The 26,910-nt window shown below is 39.0% G+C and overlaps 1 protein-coding gene across 4 annotated transcripts in view; it reads left to right on the forward strand.

The window, feature by feature from the left end:
* LOC121293377 (coiled-coil domain-containing protein 91-like) overlaps window positions 1–26,122 on the forward strand; it is a 188,739-nt gene extending 162,617 nt beyond the window's left edge. For all 4 annotated transcript variants that reach the window (XM_041216403.1, XM_041216401.1, XM_041216405.1 and 1 more), the window contains one exon: window positions 24,422–26,122. In XM_041216403.1, coding sequence (XP_041072337.1) covers window positions 24,422–24,544 — 123 coding nt within the window. In that variant the 3' untranslated portion in view covers window positions 24,545–26,122. The remainder of the gene's footprint in view (window positions 1–24,421) is intronic.
* The last annotated feature ends 788 nt before the right edge of the window (window positions 26,123–26,910 follow it).

The raw sequence follows: 26,910 nt of genomic DNA on the forward strand, positions 1-26,910 counted from the left end.
GTCAACCTTTAGTTCTACTAGTTTTCCCAGTACCTTTCTCCTAATGATTGTGATTGTTTCAAGTTCCTCCCTCCCTTTTACTACTTGATTTTCAAGTATTCTTGGGGTGTTTTTTGTATCTTCTACAGTGAAAACAGACACACACACTACCTGTTCAACACTTCTGCCATTTTCTTGTTTCCTATTATTAATTCTCCAGCCCCACCCTCTAGGGGACTAGCACTCACTTAGTGTACTTAGTTTATTCTTTTCCTTTTTAAATATTTATAGAAACTTTTACTGTCTTTTTATATTTCTGGCTAGCTCACTCTCACACTCTTATTTTTCCCTTTTTTTTAGTCATTCTTTTCTGATCTCTAAAATCTGTCCAATATTTTGACCTACCACTAATCTTCATACTATTTTAAGGCTATTCTTTCAGTTTGATACTATTGTTAACTTCCTTAGCCACGGATGCTGAAAAAGTGAGTCTATCTTTCTCAATGGAATATATCTTTGCTGAGAGTTGTGGAACATTCTCTTAAGTGCTTGCTAATGTTTCTCTACTGACCTACCATTTAACCTATTTTCTCAGTTCACTTTTGCCAAATCTGTCCTCATACCCTTGTAATTGCCTTTATTTATGTTTAAGATACTAGTTTTAGACCCACACTTCTCACCGTTCTCTTTAAACTGAATGCAACATTCATGTTATGATCACTGCTACCTAGAGGCTCCTTTACTATAAGGTTATTAATTAAACCTGCACAGTACCAGGCCTAGAAAAGCTACCTCTGACAAAACTTTTGGCCATCTACCCTATTGACCCTGAATTTGTGATGTTTTTGATGGCAAACTGTCAGCACTCACTGTTGTTACCCATTTAAATCTGACTTGCAACCTCAGTATTTAGGGCAAGCCGAGAAAAAGTTAAGCCTTGTTCAGTGAGGCATAACTGGGTTTGTAACAATGATCTAAGTAACAATTATTGCTGAACAACTGCTTTGGCCCTAAAAAAAAATGTATTCGTGGAATGTTGTTAAATGTCTCCATTATGATCTAGATTAAATTACTGGATTTTTTTAGATTTTTAAAAATAATTAATCTTTTTTATTAAAGTTTATGATATTTCAGATACTACCTTAACCCCATGTGTATGTCCCAATTTTTATTTTGCTCTGTGTAAATTTTTTTTAAGGGTGCTTTGATTATTAGTGTTTTTCATTTCCAGATTGGCTATCTGTGAGAATACTTTCATGTGATTGGATGTTTGGGCAACTTGATGACAACACTGCAGCTCATGTTTAGAATTCCTGTTTAAAAAGAGCTATAATCAATTGCACATCAAGAAGGTTAAAGCTGCCACCACAGAGATCATGAGATAATTCAGCTAGGCTTTTTTTCTAGGTCAGTAGCAACCGCCCTGGCTTCACTGCTGACTGCAAAATCTGGGCCAAAATCTCTCTTTGTGACTTTGGTTGATAACAATCCCATGAAATGCTTTGGGACGTTTTACTATCTATAAGGCACTATATAAAAACTGTTTATATATTGCTGTTATTATTAGGTTATATAAATTCTATGTAACCAGAACAACTCACTTTATATAGTGGGCCTATTGATTCTTAAAGATCCTATCTAAAATAGGTCCCCACCTGACAGAAGCAGCATCTCCCTCTTGGTCTGTTCTCAGGTAAGTGTAGGAGCACTTTGTGAGTTTGTCCTCTTTGAATCGTAAATAATTTATGTGCTTTATGTTTTTCTTTAGGGTTTTGGGAGAAAGATTGTACAAGTTTTGTAAGATGGTATTCACGCTTTGTTTTCTTTTTGGTCCTTCCTGTGCCCTGCACAATCCTTGGGTGGGTAGGTAGGTGGCCTTTTCCTCCCATCAGTGTAGCTCTGCAAATCAACAGGGAGGTCTGAGTGACAACAGCTTGGGTGGCCATTGTTGTTTTTTTGCTCCTTCCATCTACTTGGGTTGTAACTTGCTTTTACTCAGTATTATTCTACAACGGGCATGGTTCAAATTGGAAATTCAATGTATGGAACATGCATGGTGAATTTGAGGCAGGAGATGCAAGTTGTGCATTATCTCAAAGTTTATAACGGGGAACATTGTAACAGCTCATCCATCCTTTTTTTAGGCCTTGGGAAGATTGGACTGTTGAGGGTGATGGGTTTTGTTTGAAATTAACTTGTTTTTTTTTTGCAAGGAGATGAGTTGTGGAGAGGAGGGTACTCTCTTCAGGAGTCAGTGGTCAATTTCAGTGATTTAACCTTGGAAGTAAAGCATTATACTGCGGTGAAAACAAAGTGCTGGAAAGCACTCCAGTTTAGCAAGCAACTGTGGACTCTTCAAAGAGAAGTTTAGTATGTTTCTGTGAACATCATTGGCATTGCACTGAGACTGGAGCATTTATAATATGTGCTCTCACTTCCAAAATAAAAGCTAAAAATCTGAACATGAAGTACCTAACCCATAGACAAAGGAGAAATATTCTATTCACCAGTTTCTTCAGTAATCTGTTTTCTTACATAATGCAATATATGCTTTCCTCCCTTCCAAGTTCTGTAATAAACTCTTAAACATTATTTAGCCATATTTGTACAGGCTACCATAATTCATCCAGAAAGGTTCTTCACAGTGTTCGGCCAGGGAGCTGTGATAATTTAAAAATAGTTTTACAGCCACTGTTCTGATCTAAGTTAATTCTTTATCTCCTTCAAATAAATTATTCACTTTCTCCACACCAATAATAACTGCTCCAACAGGCACCATTCATTTTAGTCCTATTGATAGTAGTGCTCATCTAAATATGCTAATTCCTGGGTAATAATAGGACAGGTTAGAAATAATTGAAATTGTTAAATGTATAGATTTCAGTATCCGAAGATGTAAGTCTTCACGATTTCCAAAAAGGCTACTGCCAGGAAGTGGCTAGTAGGTTCATGTGTTTAGATTATAGGATTTTTTTTTAATAAGCAGCCACTATTTAATCTGCTAATACCAATTTTTGTGTGTTGTGTTTATTGCGAGCCCCCAGGGTTTTTCAAGTAAGTGATGTGATGGAGGATATTGAGAATCAGATGTGTAATTGTGCTAGATAAAAACTAAGAGATGTCTTACTGTTATGGGTGGCTGTCGTTTTGTCGTTTGCTCTCATGAACAATTTCCTGGAGTAGGCTGCAGCAGCTAATGTGGGATAGATACTGTGGCAAATGTATTTGCTTTGTAGCGGAAATAAATTAATTTGAAGTTCTTTCCAGAGGTCCTAATATATATGAGCTCCTAAATTTAGTTTTTCCACACTGATCAGTTATGTACTGCCAGGATACCCTAAACTGCATATCTTGTCCATTGATGTTTTCTTTAACATGCATATTCTTACATGGAGATATTCCCCAAATTGTCTGAATTAAGTAAGTGTACTGTGTAATGACTCTTTGATCTCTCAAATGTTGGTGGAAGTGTATCCAGCATGCACCTTACCAGGGAGGGATGAAATATAGAATAAGTTTGTGTTATATATATATATATATGTTATATACTATACTGAAAGCTAACATGAAGGTACAGAAATCAATTAAGAAGGCGAATAGTATGTTGACCTTTATTGCAAGAGCATTTGAGTATAGGAGTAAAGATGTCTGACTACAATTACATAGAGCCTGGTGAGACTGTGTACCTGGAGTGTTGTGTGCAGTTTTGGTCTCCTTACCTAAGGAAAGATATACTTGTCATAGAGGCAGTGTAACGAAAGTTCACTAAATTAATTCCTTGGATGGAAGGATTGTCCTATGAGGAATCGTTAATAGACTGGGCCTTTATTCCCTGGAGTTTAGAAGAATGAGAGGCAATCTCATTTAAACATATAAAATTCTTACAGAGCTCAACAGGGTAGATGCGGGAAGGATGTTTCCCCTGGCTGGGTTGTCTAGAACAAGAGGCCACAGTCTCTGAATAAGGCGCAGGTCATTTAGGACTGAGATGAGGGGGGGGTTGGTATTTGGAATTCTCTGCCCTAGAGTGCTGTGGAGGCTTAGATATTGATTATGCTTAAGACTTAGATTGATAGATTTCTACATATTAACATCAAGGGATATTGGGATGGTGCAGCAAAATGGTGTTGAAGTAGAAGATCAGCCATGATCTCATTGAATGGCGAAGCGGACTCAAAGGGCTGAACGGCCGTCTACTCCTATTTCTTATGTTATGTTCTTACTATATGGAATTTTTTTCCATAGATATGAGAGAACTTGAGAATTGGAGCCATGTTTGCACAAGTTTGTTTGCACTGGTTACACTAGGTTTTCTAAAAAATTCGCCTTGGTAAAGGAAGTAATGTGGAGCTTTTGTCCTTAATTTTATCGTTGTGAATTGTAGAGTTAACGTAAGCTTTGGACTCTATACACAGACATAAAGCAACATCTAAACAATTTTCTGAATTTGTCTTTTCTCTTATCCTTGGAAGGGTTGGAGATCTGCCCTGAATCTGTCACCATTGTCTATATATCTTCACCAGAAATTGTGTTGTGTTACGAATATCTAGTTCATAATTCAAATGTTTTAGAATATTACATTTAGTTTTAGGAATTAATGTTTTAATTGTGGATAAATCAGGGCTTCTGATTGAGAGACTGATAAAAACTGATGTAAATGCAAATCAAGCTTGGAGTTAATTACAGTTAAACGCTAACCTATGTTTATCTTGCAAGGTCAGAGTTGATACTGAGAAAACACTGAACAATAAATGACACATTTCTGTACCTCTTGGTAAAACTTGGTTTTCTCAATAAAATATACTAAAAGCTAGCAATTCTGGGAAAGAGAGTCATAAGCTGCATAAGAAATATAAATTATCTGTATTGGATGCAGGATCAAAGAACTATGTTGAAGATGAAATAATTTTTTGCATTTCTGGTTGAATCAGCCAAAGCTTGCCACATTGCCCTAGTAATAGGAATTCTTTTGTTTGTTTTTTCTGTGTATTTGCAACAGGAACAGGCAGTTCAGTTTGGAACAAACAAGGACAGTCGTAGCTTTGCTTTAGTGAAGACTGTATCTCACCAGATTGAGAGATCCAATAGGAATTGATAGGTCTGCATTTCAAGCAGAGAAATGACTAACTTTGTTCAGTGTGGAATGTGGCTGGGACTTTATCTCAGTTTGAATTTTGTGAGGGAAAAGCAGCTGGACATTTTGCTTTAGCTTGCAGCTAGTGGAAGAAATCTACAGTGGCTCTCTCAGAGCCTTGTGGCAGAAAGCAGTCAGAAAAGCTAGCTTGGGATGCTGTAGGAAGGCAGTTGGACATCTAGCAATGCAAACAAGGAGCTGAGGCATCCACAGTCGTGAGGCTGATAAAGGAAAAGATGGGGATGTCACATAACCGAAAGCTAATGGAAGGACCCCCATAGAATCTTACTTCAGAGGAATGGAGAATTAAAGTAAATTCTGGAGGGCTGTGGCATTCCTTTTAGGGTTAGTCACAGGAAAAGTGAATGAACTTTCAAGATTTTGTAAGATAAGAGTAAAACTAAGTTCATAATATACATAGTCGTAAACTAAAGTGTTAGTTAATAGTGCTTACTTTGTTTAATTCTTTTTGATATGTAATGAAGTTTGAATTTGGTGAAAAACTTGGAATTCTCGTGGTGTAGTTTCTTCTTTAAATGTTAATGGTTCCTACCGGATCGTAATAATATAAACTACCAAAGTTGTCCAGTCTGTTGATTTTTCCTTTTATTTGTGGACATCTGCAAACTTTGTTGAGCAATTTCCTACATGTAGCAGTTGAGATGAGTAAGTTATCATGTTGGAAAAATTTGGCCAGTAACATGCATCCTGCTGAGACGTGCTCCCCAGAAAATGTCATACTTTTTTCAAAACTGGATTTCTGCTGTTGTATGAAATTAAAATGGTAACACATTTGAATTCCATGAACTGATTGGATTCCAATTTGAAAAGTATATTTGAATTATTTTTGTCTTCAGTTTATCATAAATTCATCCCAACTTTGTTCTGTTTAGAACCTAGAAAGGCATATACGTCTTTTACCTTAAAATCTAGATACAGCTCAAATGGCACACTCAGCTGAACAAATTTACCTTCCCTGTAGATAATAGTTTACCAATTTACACTATTGAATAATGTGGAAAATTATGGAACCAGATTCATTTTGCTTGCAAAAAGACTTTGATTTCTCACTCATCTTCTTCCTCTTAAACCAGTTTTTCACAATTTCCTCTTGACTATGTACTATTTTCTCTAATTTTAAATAACAATAGTTTTTAGCCTCTTGTGATGGGGAATGCCAGATATTGGTTTTATCCTTCATAAGTCATAATCCAGAAAACATAATCTGGTCTGTGGTCTTTCTCTTGTCTTTGTTGCCTTCTCTCTTACAAGAATAAATGTTCCTTCATGTTTATCTTATCAGTAATGGCAAAGCATTGGTCATCGCAGTCAGCTGGCCTCTGTAGCAAATATTTCATTTCATGGCCAACATCAGTTTTTGCCATTATTCTGGAGTATCTGATCATTCTCTATTTCATGCTAGTGGAACATAATAGGCATTTATTAATTGTGATGTTTCACTCCTCCAATGGATAAATATACTTCTTGCAGTGTGAGATATATAGTTTAGAAAGCCATAGATTAATATTTGGTCTATGCTGAGTTAAAATTAGCTGGGACAGTGATGAAGACAATGCAGTCATACTCTCTGTCATTTGACAGGAGTTGAAAGTACATGTAGAGTTTTTGTTCCCGATGGCTATCCACTGACCCCTGTTGGGAAGCATGTGGGAATGTTAGGTGAGGAAAGGTTAGGGGTCAATTGTGATATCTCTGCACTCGAGTTGCTTGCAGACATTCAATGTCCAATCTTGCACATGAAAAATAACCACTTGGGAGAGGTATTGAAGCGCTGCCAGCAAATGTAGAACTATGACCTATCAAGAGTATGTGCCAAATTGAGAGCAGAAAATAGGGAGAGGGAAGATGTAATTTGGTGAGTACAAAGTCACATCATTAAAGGTTTTACTTTGGCAGAACATTCTTGTTCTATTAAAAACAACACTTAAAGATTTCAAACAAAATATGTTTGACATAACTGGGTATAACTAGTTTGCTGCATATTTCCGTTATCGTGATTGCTTCCATTTGCTAATGGCCTTTTTTCATCATTAACATTCCAAATAGTTGGAAAGCAACTTCTTATTGGAGGAGAATGAAATACTGTACACTAATAAATGTGAAGCCACTTGCAAATGTGGTCATCACTTGTAGTGTTACCAGATATTGGCTGACCTACCTGCTGCTACCACGATATAGAGCCTAGACTGCATAGTTCACTGCCAGCAATTCACAGTAAAACTAGGACATTGGCGGGAGGCTAATAATATTCTTGAAGAAGCAGTGTTTATACTTTCTCAGGAATAGGTTTAGTGGGAATCTGAGCACCGGAATCTACCACCAACAGCCAGTCGATTTCTTTTTAAAGTTGTAAAATGAAGGTATCAATTTCAGTGTTCTCAAAAGTTTTCTTTTCCTTTAGGTTACAAAGAAATAACAGCTTTAAAGTCTGAACATTTCTTTTTATTGGCGTGCATAGATTATATTTCAAATCATCAAAAAAATTAAATCACCACCAAATCCTTTTTAATACAACTCAGCTACTTTACAAAAGGTTCCCTATAAATTATTTTTTTTATTTCTTTGATTACTGAATTTTGTTGCTACTGGGAGACTTTGAATAGGATTTTCATCGTGTATTGTAAAAATATTTTGTAAAATTAAATTACTACAATGGAATACACATGATGCATAGATCATATCTTTTTCAAAGGAATTCTAGCCTTTTGTTTTTCTGATTTAGTGCAATAAATATTCTTATAGTCTGAGAAGTTTTTAAAATTCATTTGAAGTTTGTGTTTTCAGTTACAGATTCATTTTAAGTGCAACCTTTTCCCAAATGTATTTATTTTAAAATGTTTATGCAAGACAAATAGCTAATATACAAAAGAGAATCATCCAATAAGTCATCAATGCAGTGTAATTTAGAAGTTTAGCAGCTTTTATAAGCTGAACACTGTTTTGTGTTTATTCACTCATATGAAATAAGCTACCATCATTGGCTTTCAAAGCCATTTGAGTAGAAGCATTCAAGAATAAATTGGACGTTGCTGATTCAACTAAAGGGAAATCATTGCAAAGTGAGGAAGGATGTGAAATGGTCTGTTCAGCTCTAGAGCAAAGATCTATGATTGAGTGAAAGGTCTTTTCTCATTCTATTTTTCAGTGACTTTTGAAATATTTATGCAGGTATGACCATAACACAAGATTCAAAACACAAAAAATACCTGCAGTGGAAAACCCTCATACAGAATAAATTGATTTAAATGGCGACAATTATAACACGTGTTTTTCCATAATTTTGCGTTATCAGTAAGGTTTTGTGCTTTACAGAAGTGTAAAGTAAATGGTTAGGTAATTACAAATTCAAGAGGTGTATTGAATATGCACTAGTTTATTTGTTCATGGGCTGTGGGCATCACTATCAAGGCCACCTTTTATTGCCATCACTAATTGCTCTAGAGAAGGTGGTGGTGAGCTGCCTTCTTGAACCACTGCAGTCATTGTGCTGTAGGTGCTTCAACAGTGCTATTAGAGAGCAGGTGGATGGTGGAGAGGCTTTGGGGAGTCAGGAGGTGAGTTAATTGCCACAGAATACCCAGGCTTTAACCTGCTTTTCTAGCCACAGTATTTATATGGCTTGTCCAGTTAAGTTTCTGGCCAATGGTGACCCCCAGAATGTTGATGGTGGGGCTTCAACATTGATAATGCCATTGATTGTCATGGTGAGATGGTTAGACACTTTCTTGTTAGAGATCGCCATTACCTGGCACTTGTGTGGCCCAAAGGTTACTTATCAGCCCACTCCTGAATGTTGTCCAGGTCTTGCTGCATGGGGGCACTGACTGCTTCATTACCTGAGGAATTGCAAATGGAATTGCAAACTGTAATCATCAATGACCATCCCCACTTCTGAGCTGGTGTTTGAGGGAAGGACATTGATGAAGCAATTGAAGATGGTTGGGTCTAGAACATTGCCATGAGGAATTTCTGTAGTAATGTCATGGGGCTGAGATGATTGGCCTCAACAGCTACAATCATTTTCCTTTGTGCTAGGTATGACTCCAACCAGTGGAGAGTTTTCCCCTTGATTCCCATCAACTTTAATTTTGCTACAGCCAAATGTTGCCTTGATGTCTAGGGCAGTAACCCTCAACTTCTTGCTTTAGAAATATAAAATAAAACTCAAGACGAATAAAGCATCCTTTCTAGGAACAACAGAAAATAAATAAAAAGGGAATTGCTACACAATTGAAGTGTATATAGTACCACATATAGTACAACTGCAGTGGATTCAGTCTTTAAATGCCAGGTTGCTAATTGCTTTGAAAAGTCTAGCAGTCTCTCCTCAAGAAGAAACAAACCCAGCTGGTAAGTTTGCCCTGGCAATTGTTATTCATATCCTTGTGACCATTTAATGAGCAACATTGATAGGTGCCAAGCAGTGAGATGCTTCCTTGTTTGCAGTATTCATATGATAAGTTAATACTCTGGAAAGAATTGAAAATATAATGTTTTGTAGCCTCAGCAAAATCATTATAATAAACGTTTAACTGTCATAAAAAAAACCCCATCAAATCACACCTGAACATCCATAGTTTTCAAATAATTTAACATTCAATACTAATGTATTCCATTCTAAAATTGAATTCTGCAGCACCATGGTCACTTTTAATAATGTTACTTTTTCACCTATTTTCTGTAATTTTTTAAACTGGTTTATTTGAAACTAAGTACCAATAATTTCATTGGGGAAATACTAGATTAAGGGAGCAATTGCACTGTGCAGATTGAGGGAAACAAGTCAAAAATTTTGGATGATGTACCAGAGGTCTGTCAGGTAGCCAGAGAACTGGGCTGCATGAGCCTGTGTTTCAGTGAAAGTTGAAAAATTACACAAATAGAATTGTTCTGTGAAAACATGCTGAATTACTATCCCTCCTAATAACTAACCACTCACCTCGTCAGAATGCACAAATTCTGTCTGCCTGTCCCCTTGGGTTGTATCATCAGAATTTGCCTATCAACAAAGGTATTTTGTTTAGAAGTCATAAAAAACAGAATAAAATACTTTATTAGTTTTTTTTTACAGGCCCTGTTGATCAATCTTCCCCTCTCGATATTTTTTTCCAGGATTAAAATAACTGGTGGTGTTAGAAGAAAAGGAAATCATAACAAACTGTAAGAGACACTATTCAAACACATGTGACTGAATTCTAGAAACAAGGGAAGAAAATATGCCAATCATGAAAGGAACCATGCTGTGTCCCGACTGGATCTAGGAATGCAAGAAAACACCAGTAGTAAAAAATTTAAAAAATACCAAATTAATACACAAGTTTCTCCTTTTAAGTAAAAAGGTTAAATAGAGTGTGCACCAGCTTAAATACCATAGCACCCACAATAGACATACAAAGAACAAAAGAAAAGCACATGTTTTGCATCCTTACTTAGGACCAGATTTTTGCTCTTGAGGCGAATAAGGTGAGTCGGGAGATTTCCCAGCTCACTGCACCCACTTCAGGATAAACGCCACTGAATGGTGGGATCTTTCTTCTGGAGTGGGGGTGGCGCAGTCTGGAATGAAGTTGGGCTTGCCACCCCCAGATACAGATTGGAGGTAGCCGCAGGTGCTGCCAAGTGCTGAGGAGGACCATTTAAAGGCCCATCTTGGTTCTCTGGGATTTTGCTCATATGTTAGGCCCTCTGGCCTTCATCCCTTGCACCCCATCACCCACTCCCATATCTCATCCATGCCAACACACCCACCCCCAATGGACCCTCATGCCGGCCCATGACCCAACTCACCTTCAATGGTCTAGCATATCGTCCATGATAACCCATCCCCAAAGACCCCTCATACTCTCTATGCCACCCTATGACCCTTACCCATCTGCAATGGCCCTTAAAGCCCCCAATGTTAACTTAATGTTAACTCACGCCAGCTCAGTACCATCATTTGACCTTACACCCTCCATGTCAACTCACCCAGTATCCATCATAGGCAGACCTCAGGGGCAATATTGAGGGGAAAGATAATTTTTTTAAATATATTACAGCCTTTAAGAAAAACACTCCCATCCATGAAAGCCCATTTAAAACTTTTCAATCCCCTCAATTGCTTAATCCCTTATAAAACAAACACTTGTGTTCATAACCCCACATCAAAGACAACTAATCCTTTAATAAGCATGTTTAACTGTCAATCAAACTGTAAACTTTGGATCCCTTGCTAGGATAGTTATAGGTTATGGGAAGCAGCCAAGCATAAATAATGACATTATGATAACCCTTTGGATGATGCCAACAAACAGCTATTGTAACTGCTGGACCAGAATTTTTTTTAACCTCTCGGACACAGGCAAGCTGTTTTTCTTTTTAATTTTTAAGGGACTAGGAATTTAAAGAACTTCATAGCTTCTGCCCTTGTTTGAACAAGATTGTAATATTTGCAGCTCTCCAGTCTTCTGGCACCACCTCTGTATCTATCAGTCCTCAGTGATTTCAATTTCCATCTCAACTCACCTTGCACTCTGAGTTCTGATTACACTACTCTTGTTCTCTCTCAACCTTCCGTCCATATAAACTGTCATTCCTATAATCACTTCTACCCTATTGACCTTATTATCTCACGTGAAGTCTCTACTTGCACAATCTCCATCACAGGAAAGGCATCCCTGACCATACCTTTGTATCATTTAGCATTCAAAGGTCCCCTTCTCCCTTCTAACCCCACTTCCTCCGCGTCTTCCCCTTGAAAAATTTCCTCAGGATACATTTAGTGGCACTTTCAGACTTCCAACTAGTTAGTCTTTCACCACAAAAATTCTGCAGCTGTTGGGCTGCACAATCACTCCCTCACCTCTGCCTTCAATGCCCTTGTCCCCAGTAAAGCCCTTGTACTGCCCCACCCTGGTGATTCCCCTGGTGCAACTACCATCTTTTCTCAAATATGAAGGGTGCAGACAAGAGTGTATCTGGTGCATTACTGGTTCAACCATCCATTGCTGGATGTGACAAGAACATTATTGGAATAGTTGAGGCTGGAGGTAACAAAGGCATGAATGAGGGTCTTGGCAACAGATACACTGAGATGGGTGAAATCATAGAGGTGAAAACAGGTGATCTTGGTGACGGAGAGAAAATGGTGTCAGAAGCTCAGCTCTGGATCAGATAGGATGTGAGAATGTGAACAGTCCATTTCAACCTGAGACAGTGGCCACGGCGGGGATGGGAGGGGGGTTGGGGGGGTGGAGTGGTTGGGGGGGGGGATGGAATTAGTAGCGAGTTTGGGGTGGGGGCCAAAGACAATTACTTGAGTATTCCTAATATTTAATTGGAAAAAAATTTGACTCATTTAGGACTGGATGATCTGACATCACAGAGGCAGCAACAGAGACCAAGTAGTTGCCACAATTACCTTCGTTTCAGAAAATTATAAGACAGGCGTTGCCTTCCTCAACTACCAGCTGTTGTATGCCACTGTCTGGCATACTGGGCTGGACATTGGACAGCCTGATTGGTTGAAATATGTTATGGGCTTGAAATTTCACATACATATGGCTGATTGCACCATAAAATGGAAATGTCAAATAAATGGCTTCCTCAGAGATCAGTTCTACTGCTAGTCCTTCTCGAGCTGTCCATAATGACCTACCTGCAACCAGGTAGTGGGGATTCATCAATGCTAATGACAGTGCCTTTGATATTCAAGTGAGTGACTTGTCCACCTTAGAAAACATACTTAATAATGATATGTAACTTATGGCAGAGTACTACCTGAAACCAGTACCTCAAAGGCTGTGTCCTTTCGGGTTTTTCACTTGTACAATTCTAGCGTCTCTAGTGAACTCAACTCAAATGTCAACTCCTCAAGCATAATCCTCACCCAATCTATTTATGCACTGTCCTCAACTGGTCACTAACCTCCAAAACCATCTATTGAAAATTTCTGAAAAAAAGTAAAACCCCCAGATCAGCTAGTCACCAAACTTGCAGGCTGAACCTGGAGAACAAAGGCTTCCACTGTATGCTCATCTGCTCTTGCATTTTGCTCCACCTGGGCTTGCTTACTGCACTCCAAACTTGTAGATCAATGCTTCCCAACTTCTTCCTGGTGTGGCCCCATTTTAATGCCCCAGACTTTGCTTGACACCAGCACGTGCTAGCAAAATTGGTGAATAGACTGTGAGACAAAATCATGTTGCTAATTTAGATTTGTTCTATTCACCAACAGTACAGCTTTGTTTGAGACCTCCTTCATGCTTAACCTTTCCTGATGCATTTAACTTTCCTTGAACTCTCTAGCATGAAGGGTGCTCCTATAAATGATCATTTCATCTCTGATCTTACAGACCTTCAACTGAGTTTTAACTGGCCACATTGTAGTTGGGTCACTTTTCAACTGCTTTCTAACTGGACAGGATCAATGCAGCTCTAATCTTCACTCATGGGGCCTTCTTGACTACAGTAACTGTCCTTGTGGATAAATACAAACCACATTCCACATCATTGAATCAAACCACTATTTTATCTGGTGGTCCACACGCTTTTCATGCTGATTACGACTATATTTAACATGTTTAAATCCTAGGAATTGATTCAAAAACAAAAAATGCTGGAAAAACTCAGCAGGTCTGAACCAGCTCTGAAGAAGAGTCATATGGACTCAAGACATTAACTCTGTCTTTCTCTCCACAGATACTCAAGACGTTAACTCTGTCTTTCTCTCCACAGATGCTGTCAACTCTGCCTTTCTCTCCACAGATGCTGTCAGACCTGCTGAGTTTTTCCAGCATTTTTTATTTTTGTTTTAGACTTCCAGCATCTGCAGTATTTTGCCTTTATCCTAGGAATTGGTTATTGTTTTGGTTTCCAGTGGCTTATTTGCAGACTGGAAAATATTGCTCAAAATTCCTGATTTCTTGTCTCATCGATGGCTGATTCCCTGTTTAACTTGGCCTGTTGGTCCCAGCAGCTGGTTTTCTTTAACTGTTCTCTGGAGACTGAATGCTGATAATTGATACCACTTCATTAATAAGCAGCAAAGGAGTAAACGTTGTGGTTGATAACGTCTCCCATTCAGCTGCAAATATTCTATGCTTCCAGTCCTTTCTTATTCAGCTGGCTCACTGAATTCTGAGGTGAAGTGGCCCAGGTGCAAATCACCATCACAATCACTATGGTCCCATGTTGTTGAACAGTTGCAGTAAAGCAACATGCAGTTGTAAACTGACTTTACAATTTGATCTGGGGGATGGAAGAAGAGTGGAAGTTTGAAAATTGATCGACATGACACTGCTATACCTGCTGAAAGAATAATGCCAAAAACATTTAATGCCAATCCTGAGAGGTCTTTTGGATATTCTAAAAGTCTGCAAATGAAAAAAAGAAACCTTAAATGCTTGTAGGAAAGAATGAGATCATTGAGTGAAAATGAACAACTGTTTAGAGCACTGGGAAAGTATCCACAAATACCACATTAAATGACTGATGAAGTTATATAGAAGTCTGACAACCTGCATTCTGTTGCAAGCCCACATAGAAAACTGGCAAGCTCTCAGTTACCCAAGTGCTGTAAAGGTATTTGAGACCTTCATATTTCACCATTACTTTCAAAAACTATTTCAAGGTGCCAGACATCTTATGTACCATTATTACTTGTATAAACATGTTTAGTTTGAAATTCTTGTTAACTAGATAATTATATAAGTTTTATCTTTGTATTAAAACACTACAGGATTCTTTTAATTAAAGGATAATTGTAGTAATTCCCTTTGTTAAATCAGCGTCACAAATCCAAGATGTCTATATGTACATTGCAGTTTCTGTGGCATTAAATTTCAATACTCTATCCAGTAAAACTACTTTTATTGTTAAATGCTTTAACACTTTACAGCTGAAGTGAAGGTGACATATAAACCCCAAGGTCTCAGATTAAACAGGCAATTCATATTAATATTCCCAGTAATCAGACTGTGACTACAACTGTTCCAGACTCTTCCATATCATTTAGAATGAATCTGACTCAAGTTAATGTGCACCTGTGGACTTCACAGGTGTTTGTGATAAAAGAGTAACATACCTCTCTAATAGTTTAATCTAATAGAAGGTTAATAGGACAATACTCAATTTTTGGTTCCTTCAGGATAGGTTATGTGTAAACATGTTCTCCTAGGACCTTGAGGAGTATATGGGGTATTTAAGGAGAATTCAGACATGCCACATGATCATCCACACACTATTGAACTATATCCTTCCCAACAGAAAAATAGCTCTCTCTTGTACTTCTGCAGTAAATTTGCTTATCGTTATTACTGTACTCTTTTGCGTTAATTAAATGCTCTTAAGTTCAACGTATTATCACTTTGGCCAGGAGAAGGGCTTGTTTTCTGCAAATGGCGGCTGCTTACTTGTCATCTTAAATCAGCGGCATTTCGAATTGTAACACAGGTAAAACAATACAGAATCCTGAAATATTTGTATATGATTTGTAGTTCAGTTCTTGGATCGAATGCTTAGTAAAACAGAAATTCATTACAAATCAATATTTTGCTTAGATCCAGATCTCTGGTATTGTTTATCCAGTGAGTATCTGAGCTTTATAGATCAGAAAGGTTCCAGGTGCTGGATTAACTGATCTCAGCCTGAGCAACAAAAGTTGGTGCTACAGTTGGCTTTAGTGCGCCTGCATTGGAGAGGAGAAAATGGACTAGGGGTTCTTCCCCCTCAGTGAAATCTGGTGTCTTATGGAGGCACATGTGTGTGGGTGTTGAGAAAGGATTGGGCTTAGACTGTGATGGCCACTATGATTAAATCGCCTGCCAACACATTCAATCTGAGTTCACAGCATCCTAATGTACTGGAAGACAACCAACATCCATGTAACTATATGCCAGGAAAGAATCAATACCCAGAGAGGAAAGAAAATTCCTAGGGAGCCAATTTTCAAGAAAAACCTGAAGAAAGAAACTGTATAAATGAACATTTTTTTTGTTCAGGCTTAATTCCATTACCAGTCCTGCATCCAAGTGGCCATTTCTACATGTGTTCCTCTGAATACTCAAATGTCTGCAGATTATTTTACTATGGGGAATATCATAGCCAAACTCAGTTTGGTTATCACCCAACATGCACACCCATGCACTTTCAACCACTCTGCCAAAGATTTAAGTTTCCCGCAGAATGTTGCTGTGTTATTGCAGTACAACCTGTAGCGCTTTATACTTCTCATGATTTTGTTTCTGAATTGTTTTACTGTGAAGAAAAATTATTTTAAATAGTAGTTTCAGTTGGTTGCTCATGATTTTGTTTAGGATTTCAGAATGTCTGTCGCAAGGGTGAAGTTCTTCAACACTCTGCCCTCCTGTACTGCCTATTACAGTGACCCAGGAAGGGAATTCTGGTCAGATCAGATGCACTTGTTCTGTGACACTATTAATGCAGTAAAGTTGAATTCAAAGGGAACCGTTCTCCATATTAAATTAACTTTTTTTTGTCTGCCAGAAAATGACTGTGTAAAATCCTAAACATGGTGGTAGTTTGCTTGAATCCCATGTTATTGCTTCCCTTACTCCTACTTACTGTATATGCATCAACAACATATGGCTTCCTTTGCAAGACATGTGGGTGTTTTGTTGCACATTTATGTTTTATTTTTGAATATTTTAATATGTGAAAAAATAGATTATATTTTAGGATTCAGAGTTGATGTGACTTGCCACTTTCTGTTGGTTACTCGTATGTTCCACAAAACTGGATAAAACATTTGATAAATCTGAATACTGGGATATTTTAAGGGCAGAAACAATTTCCTTTATAAAAATAAATAATTCTTCACCTCCAAACAAATTACATATTTATAATACATAAGCTGTTGAAGGGAGTAGTGTGTTTTAGGATTTAACTAATATTTAGAATTAAAACAAAACCTAAACTCCAATGTATGTAAATTGTATGTTCATTCTATTCCAACAAGTTTTTCTTTTTACAACCTTAAAATCAACTTTTGGTCATCTGCATGACAGCATAGTTTTGGATAATAAGAGTAGAAAATTAGAAAAGTTTAAGAACAAGACCCAACAACAACACAACCTGCAGCTCTGCTTGATCTCTAGTTTGGCTCCTGCCTGTTCACCATTCCCTTCTATCTCCTTGCTTTTCAGAAATATATTTACATATCCCTTGAGCCCTTCATATGCAAACATATGAAATGGTTAAAAAATCAAGCAACCCATTCTTGTTTACACTATCTATCAGATGATGCAACTTAATGCACAACTGTCCCCAATTACTAGTGTTGTAACTCCTAGGAATAGGAAAAGAGAAATATACTCTGAAAATTTCAAGAAAACTCTAGAAAAACTCCAATAAACTCCAGTAAATCAATGGCACCCACAACTCATCAATAGACATACTTAACTAAATAGGTTCCTCCCCCACATTGCCTGATTACTTGTTTGAATCAATTTTACCAGCTCTTGTATTTAATTCAACTTCAATTGAACGAGGGATACAAGCTCCAAAACAAAAATACCTGGAAAAACTCTGCAGGTCTGACAGCATCTGCGGAGAGGAGCACAGTTAACATTTCGAGTCCATATGACTCTTCACCAGAATTAAGGAAAAATAGAAAAGAAGTGAAATATAAGCTGGTTTAAGGGGGAGGTGGGACAGGTATAGCTGGATAGAGGGCCAGTGATAGGTGGAGATTGCCAAAAGATGTCATAGACAAAAGGACAAAGAGGTGTTGACGGTGGTGATATTAGCTAAGAAATGTGCTAATGATTGGCAATCTCCACCGATCACTAGCCCTCTATCCAGCTATACCTGTCCCACCACCCCTCACCACCTTAAACCAGCTGATGTTTCACTTCTTTTCTATTTTTCCTTAGTTCTGATGAAGAGTCATGCAGACTCGAAACGTTAACTGTATTCCTCTCCGCAGGTGCTGTCAGACCTGCTGAGTTTTTCCAGGTATTTTTGTTTGTTTCGGATTTCCAGCATCCGCAGTTTTTTGCTTTTATCTGAGGGATACAAGTTACTGTGTTTCTAAAGTGGACTTTCTAAATTGCTTCAATCATGTTCCCAATTCAATTACTGTGAGTAGTTGAGGTGTGAGAGGCGATTTTGAGTATCAGGGCACTGGTTGGAATTTTCTAACTTCGTCTGTCCTGATTTTGTATGCATTTTATGGACTGGGATTAGGAGAAATTACTTCCCTCAAAGGGTTGTGAATCTTTGAAACTCTCTACTCCACAGGGTAGTGGATGCTCCATTATTCAATATATTTAAGGCTAAGATAGGCAGATTTTTGGTGGAATCGGGGATATGGGAGTGGAGTTGAGAAAGATCATCAGCCATAATTGTATTTAATGGTAGAGAGGCTCAAGTGGCCATTCGGTCTTTTCCTACTCCTATTTCTTATGTTCCTAAAGTTAAGATGATCTTGTTATAATCACTCGAGTTGATAGTGTTTTTGCCTACATGGATGCCAGGATTAAATTCTCTATGTTTGACAGATATTTTGCTTTTGCTATTGGAAGGTTTATCTGAATATAAGAGTGAAAGGATTTTGAAATTATGGTTGTTATTAATTCCTAAGTTGTATGCATGATGTTGTGAGTATACAACTCAGAGTGGGTGAAGGAAAGCCCAGTGGTGACCTTTATTTATTCACTGGGTGTGGGCTTTGTTGGCTGGCCAGCATTTATTGTCTATCCCTAGTTGCCCTTCAGCAGGTAATGGTGAGCTGCTTTCTTGAACCGCTGCAGTCCATGTGGTATAGGTACAGCTACAGTGCTGTTAGGAAGGGAGTTCCAGGATTTTGACCCAGTGACAATGAAGGAACGGCAATATAGTTCCAAGGCAGGGTGGTGAATGACTTGGAGGGGAGCTTCCAGGTGGTGGTGGTGTTCCCATCTATCTGCTGCTCTTGTCCTTCTGGATGGTAGTGGTTGTGGGTTTGAAAGATGCTGTCTAAGGACCCTTGGTGAATTCCGGCGGTGCATCTTGTAGATGGTACACACTGCTGCTACTGTGCATCAGTGGTGGAGGGAGTGTATGTTTGTGGATGTGGTGCCAGTCCAGCAGGCTGCTTTGTTGTGGATGGTGTCGAGTTTCTTGAGTGTTGTGGGAGCTGCACTCATCCAGGCAAGTGAGGAGTATTCCATCACACTCCTGACTTGTGTCTTGTAGATGGTAGACAGGCTTTCGAGAGTCACTCGTTGCAGGATTTCTAGCTTCTGACCTGCTGTTGTAGCCACTGTATTTATATGGCTAGTCCAGCTCAGTTTCTGGTCAATGGAAACCCCCAGGATGTTGATGATGGGGGATTCAGTGATGGTAATACCATTGAACATCAAGAGACAATGGTTGGATTATCTCTTGTTGGAGATGCTCATTGCCTGACACTTGTGTGGCTGAATGTTACTTGCCACTTGTCAGCCCAAGGATGGATACTGTCCACGTCTTGCTGCATTTGGACATGGGCTACTTCAGTATCTGAGGAGTCATGAATGGTGCTGAACATTGTGCAATCATCAGCGAACATCCCCACTTCTGACCTTGTTGGAAGAAGATCATTGATGAAGCAGTTGAAGATGGTTGGGCCGAGGACACTACCCTGAGGAACTTCTGCAGTGATGTCCTGGAGCTGAGATGACTGACCTCAAGCCTTTGTGCTAGGTATGACTCCAACCAGCAGAGAGTTTCCCCCCTGATTCCCATTGACTCCAGTTTTGTTAGGGCCCCTTGATGCCACACTCAGTCAAATGCGGCCTTGATGTCAAGAGCAGTCACTCTCACCTCACCTCTGGAGTTCAGCTCTTTTGTCCATGTTTGAACCAAGGCTGTAATGAGGCCAGAAGCCGAGTGGCCTTGGGAGAACTCAAGCTGGGCATCAGTGAACAAATTATTGCTAAGCAATTGCCACTTGATAGCACTTCCATTACTTTACTGATGATTGAGAGTAGACTGATGGGGCAGTAATTGGTCAGGTCGGATTTGTCCTGCTTTTTGCGTACAGGACATACATGGGCACTTTCCCACATAGCCAGGTAGATGCCAGTGTTGTAGCTATACTGGAACAGCTTGGCTAGTGGTGTGGCAAGTTCTGGAGCACAAGTCTTCAGTACTATTGCAGGAATATTGTCAGGGCCCGTAGTCTTTGCACTATCTAGTGCCTTCAGCTGATATCACATGGAATGAATTGAATTGGCTGAAGACTGGCATCTGTGATGCTGGGGACCACCGGAGGAGGCCGAGATGGATCATCCACTCGGCAATTCTGGCTGAAGATTGTAGCAAATGCTTTAGCTTGATATTTTGCACTGCTGTGCTGGGGTCCTCCATCATTGAGGATGGGGATATTTGTGGATCCCCCTCCTCCAGTGAGTTGTTTAATTGTCCACCACCATTCACGACTGGATGTGGCAGGACTGCAGAGCTTAGGTCTGATCCGTTGGTTGTTGGATTGCTTAGCCCTGTCTATCACAGGGCTGCTTATGCTGTTTGGTACCACAAGTAGTCCTGTGTTATTGTTTCACCAGGTTAACACCTCATTTTTAGGTATGCCTGGTGCTGCTCCTGGCATGCCCTCCTGCACTCTTCATTGAATCAGGGTTGATCTCCTGGCTTGATGGTAATAGTCGATTAGGGGATATGCCGGGCCATGAGGCTACAGATTGTGGTTGAGTACAATTCTGCTACTGATGATGACCCACAGCACCTCATGGATACCCAGTCTTGAGTTGCTAGATCTGTTCGACATCTATCCTATTTAACACGGTGATAGTGCCATACAACACGATGGGGAGTATTCTCAATGTGAAGGCAGGACTTTGTCTCCAAAATGACTGTGCGGTGGTCACTCCTACCAATACTGTCATGGAGAAATGCATCTGCGGCAGGAAGATTAGTGAAAATGAGGTCAAGTATGTTTTTCCCTCTTGTTGATTCCCTCGTCACCTGCCGCAGACCCAGTCTAGTAGCTCTATCATTTAGGACTCGGCTAGCTCGGTCAGTAGTGGTGCTACTGAGGAACACTTGATGGACATTGGAGTTCCCCACCCAGAGTACATTTTGTGCCCTTGCCACCCTCAGTGGTTCCTTTAAGTGGTGCTCAACATGGAGGACAACCTGTTTGCACAGGGCTCAATAAGTGGCGAAAAATGAAATACAGCCAGGGCTTGTATTTGGCTTGTTTTGTAAAATAAAACAATGATTTATGTTATATTTCTGGCCTCAGTTTTAGCCACATTGATGTTTTTATATTGTGCTGACATGGTCTTGGAAGTAACAGTTTTGGTTTTTCTACCTTTTTTTTAAAAAAGCCTAAAAACTCCCGTGCCCTTCTATTCCCCATTGATTAAAAGAACTGAATGGACTAAGGTAGGGAAATGAATAGCATTTCACATATGGTTTCAGTGCACTTGCACAGTGCAGTATTTCCCTTCTCTGAGAGGTTGCATACAAGGCAGGGTAACTGAATAAAATAAAAGCAAAATATTGCAGATGCTGGAAATCTGAAAAATAAAAAATTCTGGAAAAACTCAGCAGGTCTGGCAGCATCTGTAGAGGAAGAAAGTTTTTTTTTTCCAAAAATGTACTTTATTCATAAAATATTGAAAAGAACATTTCGAAATGGTAATTACAGAGAATGCAATAACGTTCAATTTTTTTCTCTTGAGCATGTTGCACCCTGAGGTGCCTCAATACAATTGCATTTATGATATACATTCAACGACAAGCTTTACAGCCCAAGGGATTCTACATGCTTACCAGCCTCTCGGTGTACTATGGTTGAAAGGCTTTAGATAGTGGTCTTTTGCCTTTGCGGCAGCTGCCCTAAGCTTTAGTGTGTCCCTCAGCATGTAGCACTGGACCTTGGAACTTTCTGGTCTGCAACACTTGGTTGAGGACAACTCTTTGCACTGGAATATCAACAATTTGGGGTAGACCAAAATATGTCTTTCACCGAGTTGATGATCCTTCAGCAGCAGTTGATGTTTGTCTCAGTGTGGGTCCCTGGGAATAGCCAGAATCCTGCGTAATGTAACTGCCCAGAATGAACCTCGACAAAAACCACTATATCTCTTTCCAGACCTGCTTTGCAAAGGCATGTTCCAGAAGGAGGTGTGTGACAGTCTGTTCCCCACTGCAGCTGCTTCAATTGCAGCCTGCAGGGGCACAGAGACTCCAGGCGTGCATGAAGAATCTGACGGGGAGTTCCTCTCTCACTACCAGCCAAGCTACGCCTTGGTGCTTGTTTGAAAGTTCTGGCGATGAGGCATTCTGCCAAATGACTTTGACAGAAGCCTTTGAGAGAAACAGAATTAAAGCTTTGAGTCCGTATGACTCTTCTTCAGAGCTTAAGAGAGGCAGAAATGTGATGGGTTTTATGCTGTGAAGGGGGGAGGCGCAGTGGTGGAATGGGGCAAAATAGAAGGTCAGGGATAGGTTGGAGATCAGGAGAGATTAAATGATAAAGATGTCATGAACATAAGGCAAAGGGAGTGGTAATGATACTATTAAAGTCTAAAGCAGGTGTTAATAGTGGCATAAAGGTCAGCCCTGTATGCTTGACCCAGAGTGGATGAATAATTGAATAGTTTGATCAGAATTGGATAGTTGCACCATGGAAAAATTGGCCACAGGTACAAGTGTGTTTCTATTTCTGCACTGGAGTTGAGGCATGTGATCAGATAAACAATAAGTGATCCTTAGCTGAGCACCTGTGTATCGGCAACAAGGATATTTTTGGGGCGTGGGGTGGTGAGAAACTGCATGCATGCTACTTGTATGGGAAGTTTTTGAAAGAGTTTAAAACTATTAAGGACAAAGCTGCCGAGTGTTTTCTAGAGACATTTTGGAGAGATTATTAGGAACAGTAAACCGACCTTGACTTTATTATTCGTTTTCTTTCCCTTCACTTTTATAACCCTTAGTATCATCGAGTTCTGCTTGGTTAGTAGCCCACTTTTCTCTGAGCTAGAAGGATTGTGCCCGAACCTCCCTCCAGTAAGTAATCCAGGCTGATACTGAGAAAGGACGGCTTCAACTTTGCACATAAGCACCCTTCACGAACTTGACCTCCTGCAAAAGTTTGCACCCATACCCAATCTTGCACCACATCCCATTCACCAACCAGCGGATTCCTAGGTTGAAGGTTTGTCTTATGAGGAAAGGCTGAGCAGGTTGGGTGTATACTCTTTGGAGTTTAGAAGAACGAGAGGTGATCTTACTGAAACATATAACATTCGGGGGGGCTTGACAGGGTGGATACTGGGAAGATGTTTCCCCCCCGTAGGGGAATCTGGAACTTGGAGGCAGTTTTAAAATAAGGGGTCTCCCACTTAAGATGGAGATGAGAAATAATTTTTTTCTCTAAGGCCCGTTAGTTTGTGGAATTCGCATCCACAGAGAGCAGTGGAGGCTGGGTCATTGAATATATTCAAAGCTGATTTAGACAGATTTTTGATTAACAAGGGAGTTGAGGGTTATGGAATAGAGGCAGGAAGTGTTGGAGGAGCTCAGTGAGTCTGGCGGTGTCTATGGAATGATAGGCAGGGCTGACGTTTCAGGTCCGTATGACACTTTGTCCAGACTCACCGTTGACTCTGTTTCTCTCTCCACAGTTGCTGCTGGACTGTTGAGTTTTTCCAGCATTTTCTGTTTTTATTTCAGATTTCCAGCATCTGCAGTGTTTTGCTTTTATTTAAGGGTAATGGAGGACAGGCAGGATAGTGGAGTTAAGGGCATAATTAGATCATCTGTGATCATATTGAATGGTGGGGCTGGCTTGAAGGGCTGAATGGCATCCTCCTGCAACTATTTTTTGTGTTCTATGTTACACCTTTTAATGCAGTTTTCACAGTTATGCTTGTGATTTTTTTTTTTTACTGCCTAATTATGATTTTGCGAGGTTGAAAAAGCAGATCATTAATCGCATGTACTCAAGTTGATGCTGTTCATCAGCCTCTGGCTAGTGCTGTTTAATTTTTATTGGCTGGAACAAGATAATGAGGTAGTTGAGTCTCCTTGATTAAAGAAGTGTCACTGGCATAAAAGTGAACTTTCAGAGTTTGTTTTAAAATTCAATAATTTTGGCTTCTTGTGAAGCTTACCACTTACTGCTTGAGCAATATTCTGCCGCTGTATTGTAAGAAAATTGTGTCGTGGTTTATATATATTTATGTTATATGCTGATAGGATCTGCGGTGCTCTGTTTTCATATGTGTGTTTTGAACCAGATTTTAGTATTATTGTGGTCTGTAGCATTGGTTTATTTTACATCTTTTTGTCTTGCAGCTTGACCAGGTGGCTCGTCAACGTAACCTAGCCAGTTTGGGACTGTTTCTGTCATGTGCACAAAAGCAGTTATCTGCTCTGTTGGAAGATATGCCAGTAGCTATGGAACAAGTCAGCGAGTAACTTTAGGTACATCAAACAGATGAAGCAAGTAAAAGAAAACAATACAATAAATCTAACACTATCCACTATGTTTCTGTATGTTTGGAAATGCCATTCCTTATTGTGCATCTTGGTTAAAAATGTGTGCTAATCAGTAACAACTTTACAGACTGTCACAGACTATTCTGTACCAGGGGTGGAAACCTTTTTCTTATCATAGACCTTTCACATATAGACAAAATCAGTCACGGGCCACACACAAATAAAAATCAACTTCGTTTAGTTTTTTTTTAGAGAGGATACAGAAACATTTGACTCACCCGCTGTTTTAATTTGGTGGCTGAATTTAAATATCACATTGTTAAATATTATCATAGTAACTTAGCTAATGCTTTTATCCAAAGCAAATTCGTAACGATGATGATAAATGCTATTGTGAAGGTGCTACTGTCATGGCCTATATTTTTAGAAATCTTGTGGCATGGATGAAATTGAGCAATGGGGGAACCCATGGGCTGTAGGTTCCCCACCCCTGCTGTATACAAAAACTCTCATACGTACACAGCACAAGACCATTGAACACTGGTTTAATAAAGGAATCAATGTTAAAAGCCTATAAACACTAACTTTATACAAAAGATGCCAGCCTTGTGTACGTAAGTACATTGTTAAACTTTGGCTTTACAAACACTGAAATATGTAACTTATAAATATCAGCTTTACTTAGATACCAAAATTGCTTTCAGTTGCTATCTGGTGTATATTTCTTGGCCATAGATGTCATTTGCAGCAGACTGAGGGATATCAGATGAAAAATACCTTAACCTGATCTTGAGATCTGTGCATTGACCGTGAGATATCTTTAGTTTTGTGAATTTGTTCTTGCCTGTGCATCTTGAGAAATAACATGCTTTTTATACAGGCAGATCAGTGCTTTTTTTTTTGTAGCTTTGGAATCAACCTTGGGATGCGCTTCAGACCATTTAGTTCTTGGTTTAAATTCAAGTTGAGTCCATCAATGTAATGTACAAAACTTACATTTTATTTCAAGTGAAATATTCACTCAGGCAGCCTAAAAAAAGGTGACATTATTGGCCTGGGTTATGTGATAATAATGGCAATGGAACTGTCAGCATTCACCATCATTATTCCATTGAAACTGAGAGAAATTTCAGGAGTCTGCAAATATGCAGAAAAACATGAAAATCCAGAAGTTGCTGTCAATGAATCCATACTCCTCCATAGGTTGTGCTGTAGATGCTTTGACCAACTGCAACCTCTATTGCAATCATGAATTAACAAAATCTTGCACTTCTGCCCTGTTAATCTAGCAGTAAAGTTCATGAAAAAGTTACACTTTGTTGAATGAAGTGTAACTATGTTCTTAATGGCGTACTAACTTCAGAATTACTGCTAAACACCCTTGCTGACCCTAGAAGTTAATTTTATATTTGTGGATTGTCAAATTTCTTCATAATAAATTCTATGTATTTTGAAAAAAACTTATTTTCACTTCTTACAAGTTTGTTTATTTTAGCTTGCATCATAATACATTTATTTCATTATATGAAAATTTGAATTAAAAGTGAAGGATATTAAGTGTTTTTAACTTCCTGGTTTGCTGTGTGAGAGTACTTCAATGTGATTGACTCCTTACCTGTTTGTTGGCATCACTGCTGCTGCATGCCAAGAATTCCTCTTGGCACCAGATTTAAACTGCCGTCAAGACAGGGAAAATCCACTTCTCAGAGGTGGCTAGATTTTTGTGAGCAGTTTTCTTTGAGGCCCCTTGCTTCGCTGTTGAAGAGAAAAACTGGGCTATATAGTTTTAAGGAGCTGCAATTGCACAGCCCTGCACTGAACCTGATGGAGAAGAACTTCTTCAAACATTGAATACAAAATTGAAGGAGGAAGCTACATTATAAAAGCAAAGGAAAGAAATGATGGTTGCTTAAAGGAGCATTCTTTCCACAGGGCTTATAAACATTCTAAACTATGAAATTTGCATTGCAAATTTTTTTCTAAATAAAAAATAATGATTCATTAAAAAACTTTCATGTTGTTTATGCTTGATGTTATTGGGATGCACTGTGTCAAAGAAGTCTCTTTTCCAAAACAGTGAAACTCCCTCTTCAAAATACTCTGGCTCATGCTGGCTTTGTTAACACAGTGGATCAACATGTCTAGGAAGTGTAATAACAATTTGATTTTCAGTTTATGGAAAATGGGCATCTTTCAATGATTTTTACAAGCTAAGTTTGAGACCAATTACATTGATCTCAATGTAAAGATTAAAATAATTCAATAGAGTACAATTATGTATGCAGGCAAATTGATAAATTAACTAGCGTGCTTAACTACATTAGCATAGCTTGACAGCTAAAATC

This window comes from Carcharodon carcharias, chromosome 21 (genome assembly GCF_017639515.1).
Source record: "Carcharodon carcharias isolate sCarCar2 chromosome 21, sCarCar2.pri, whole genome shotgun sequence".
Classification (NCBI taxonomy): Eukaryota; Metazoa; Chordata; class Chondrichthyes; order Lamniformes; family Lamnidae; genus Carcharodon; species Carcharodon carcharias.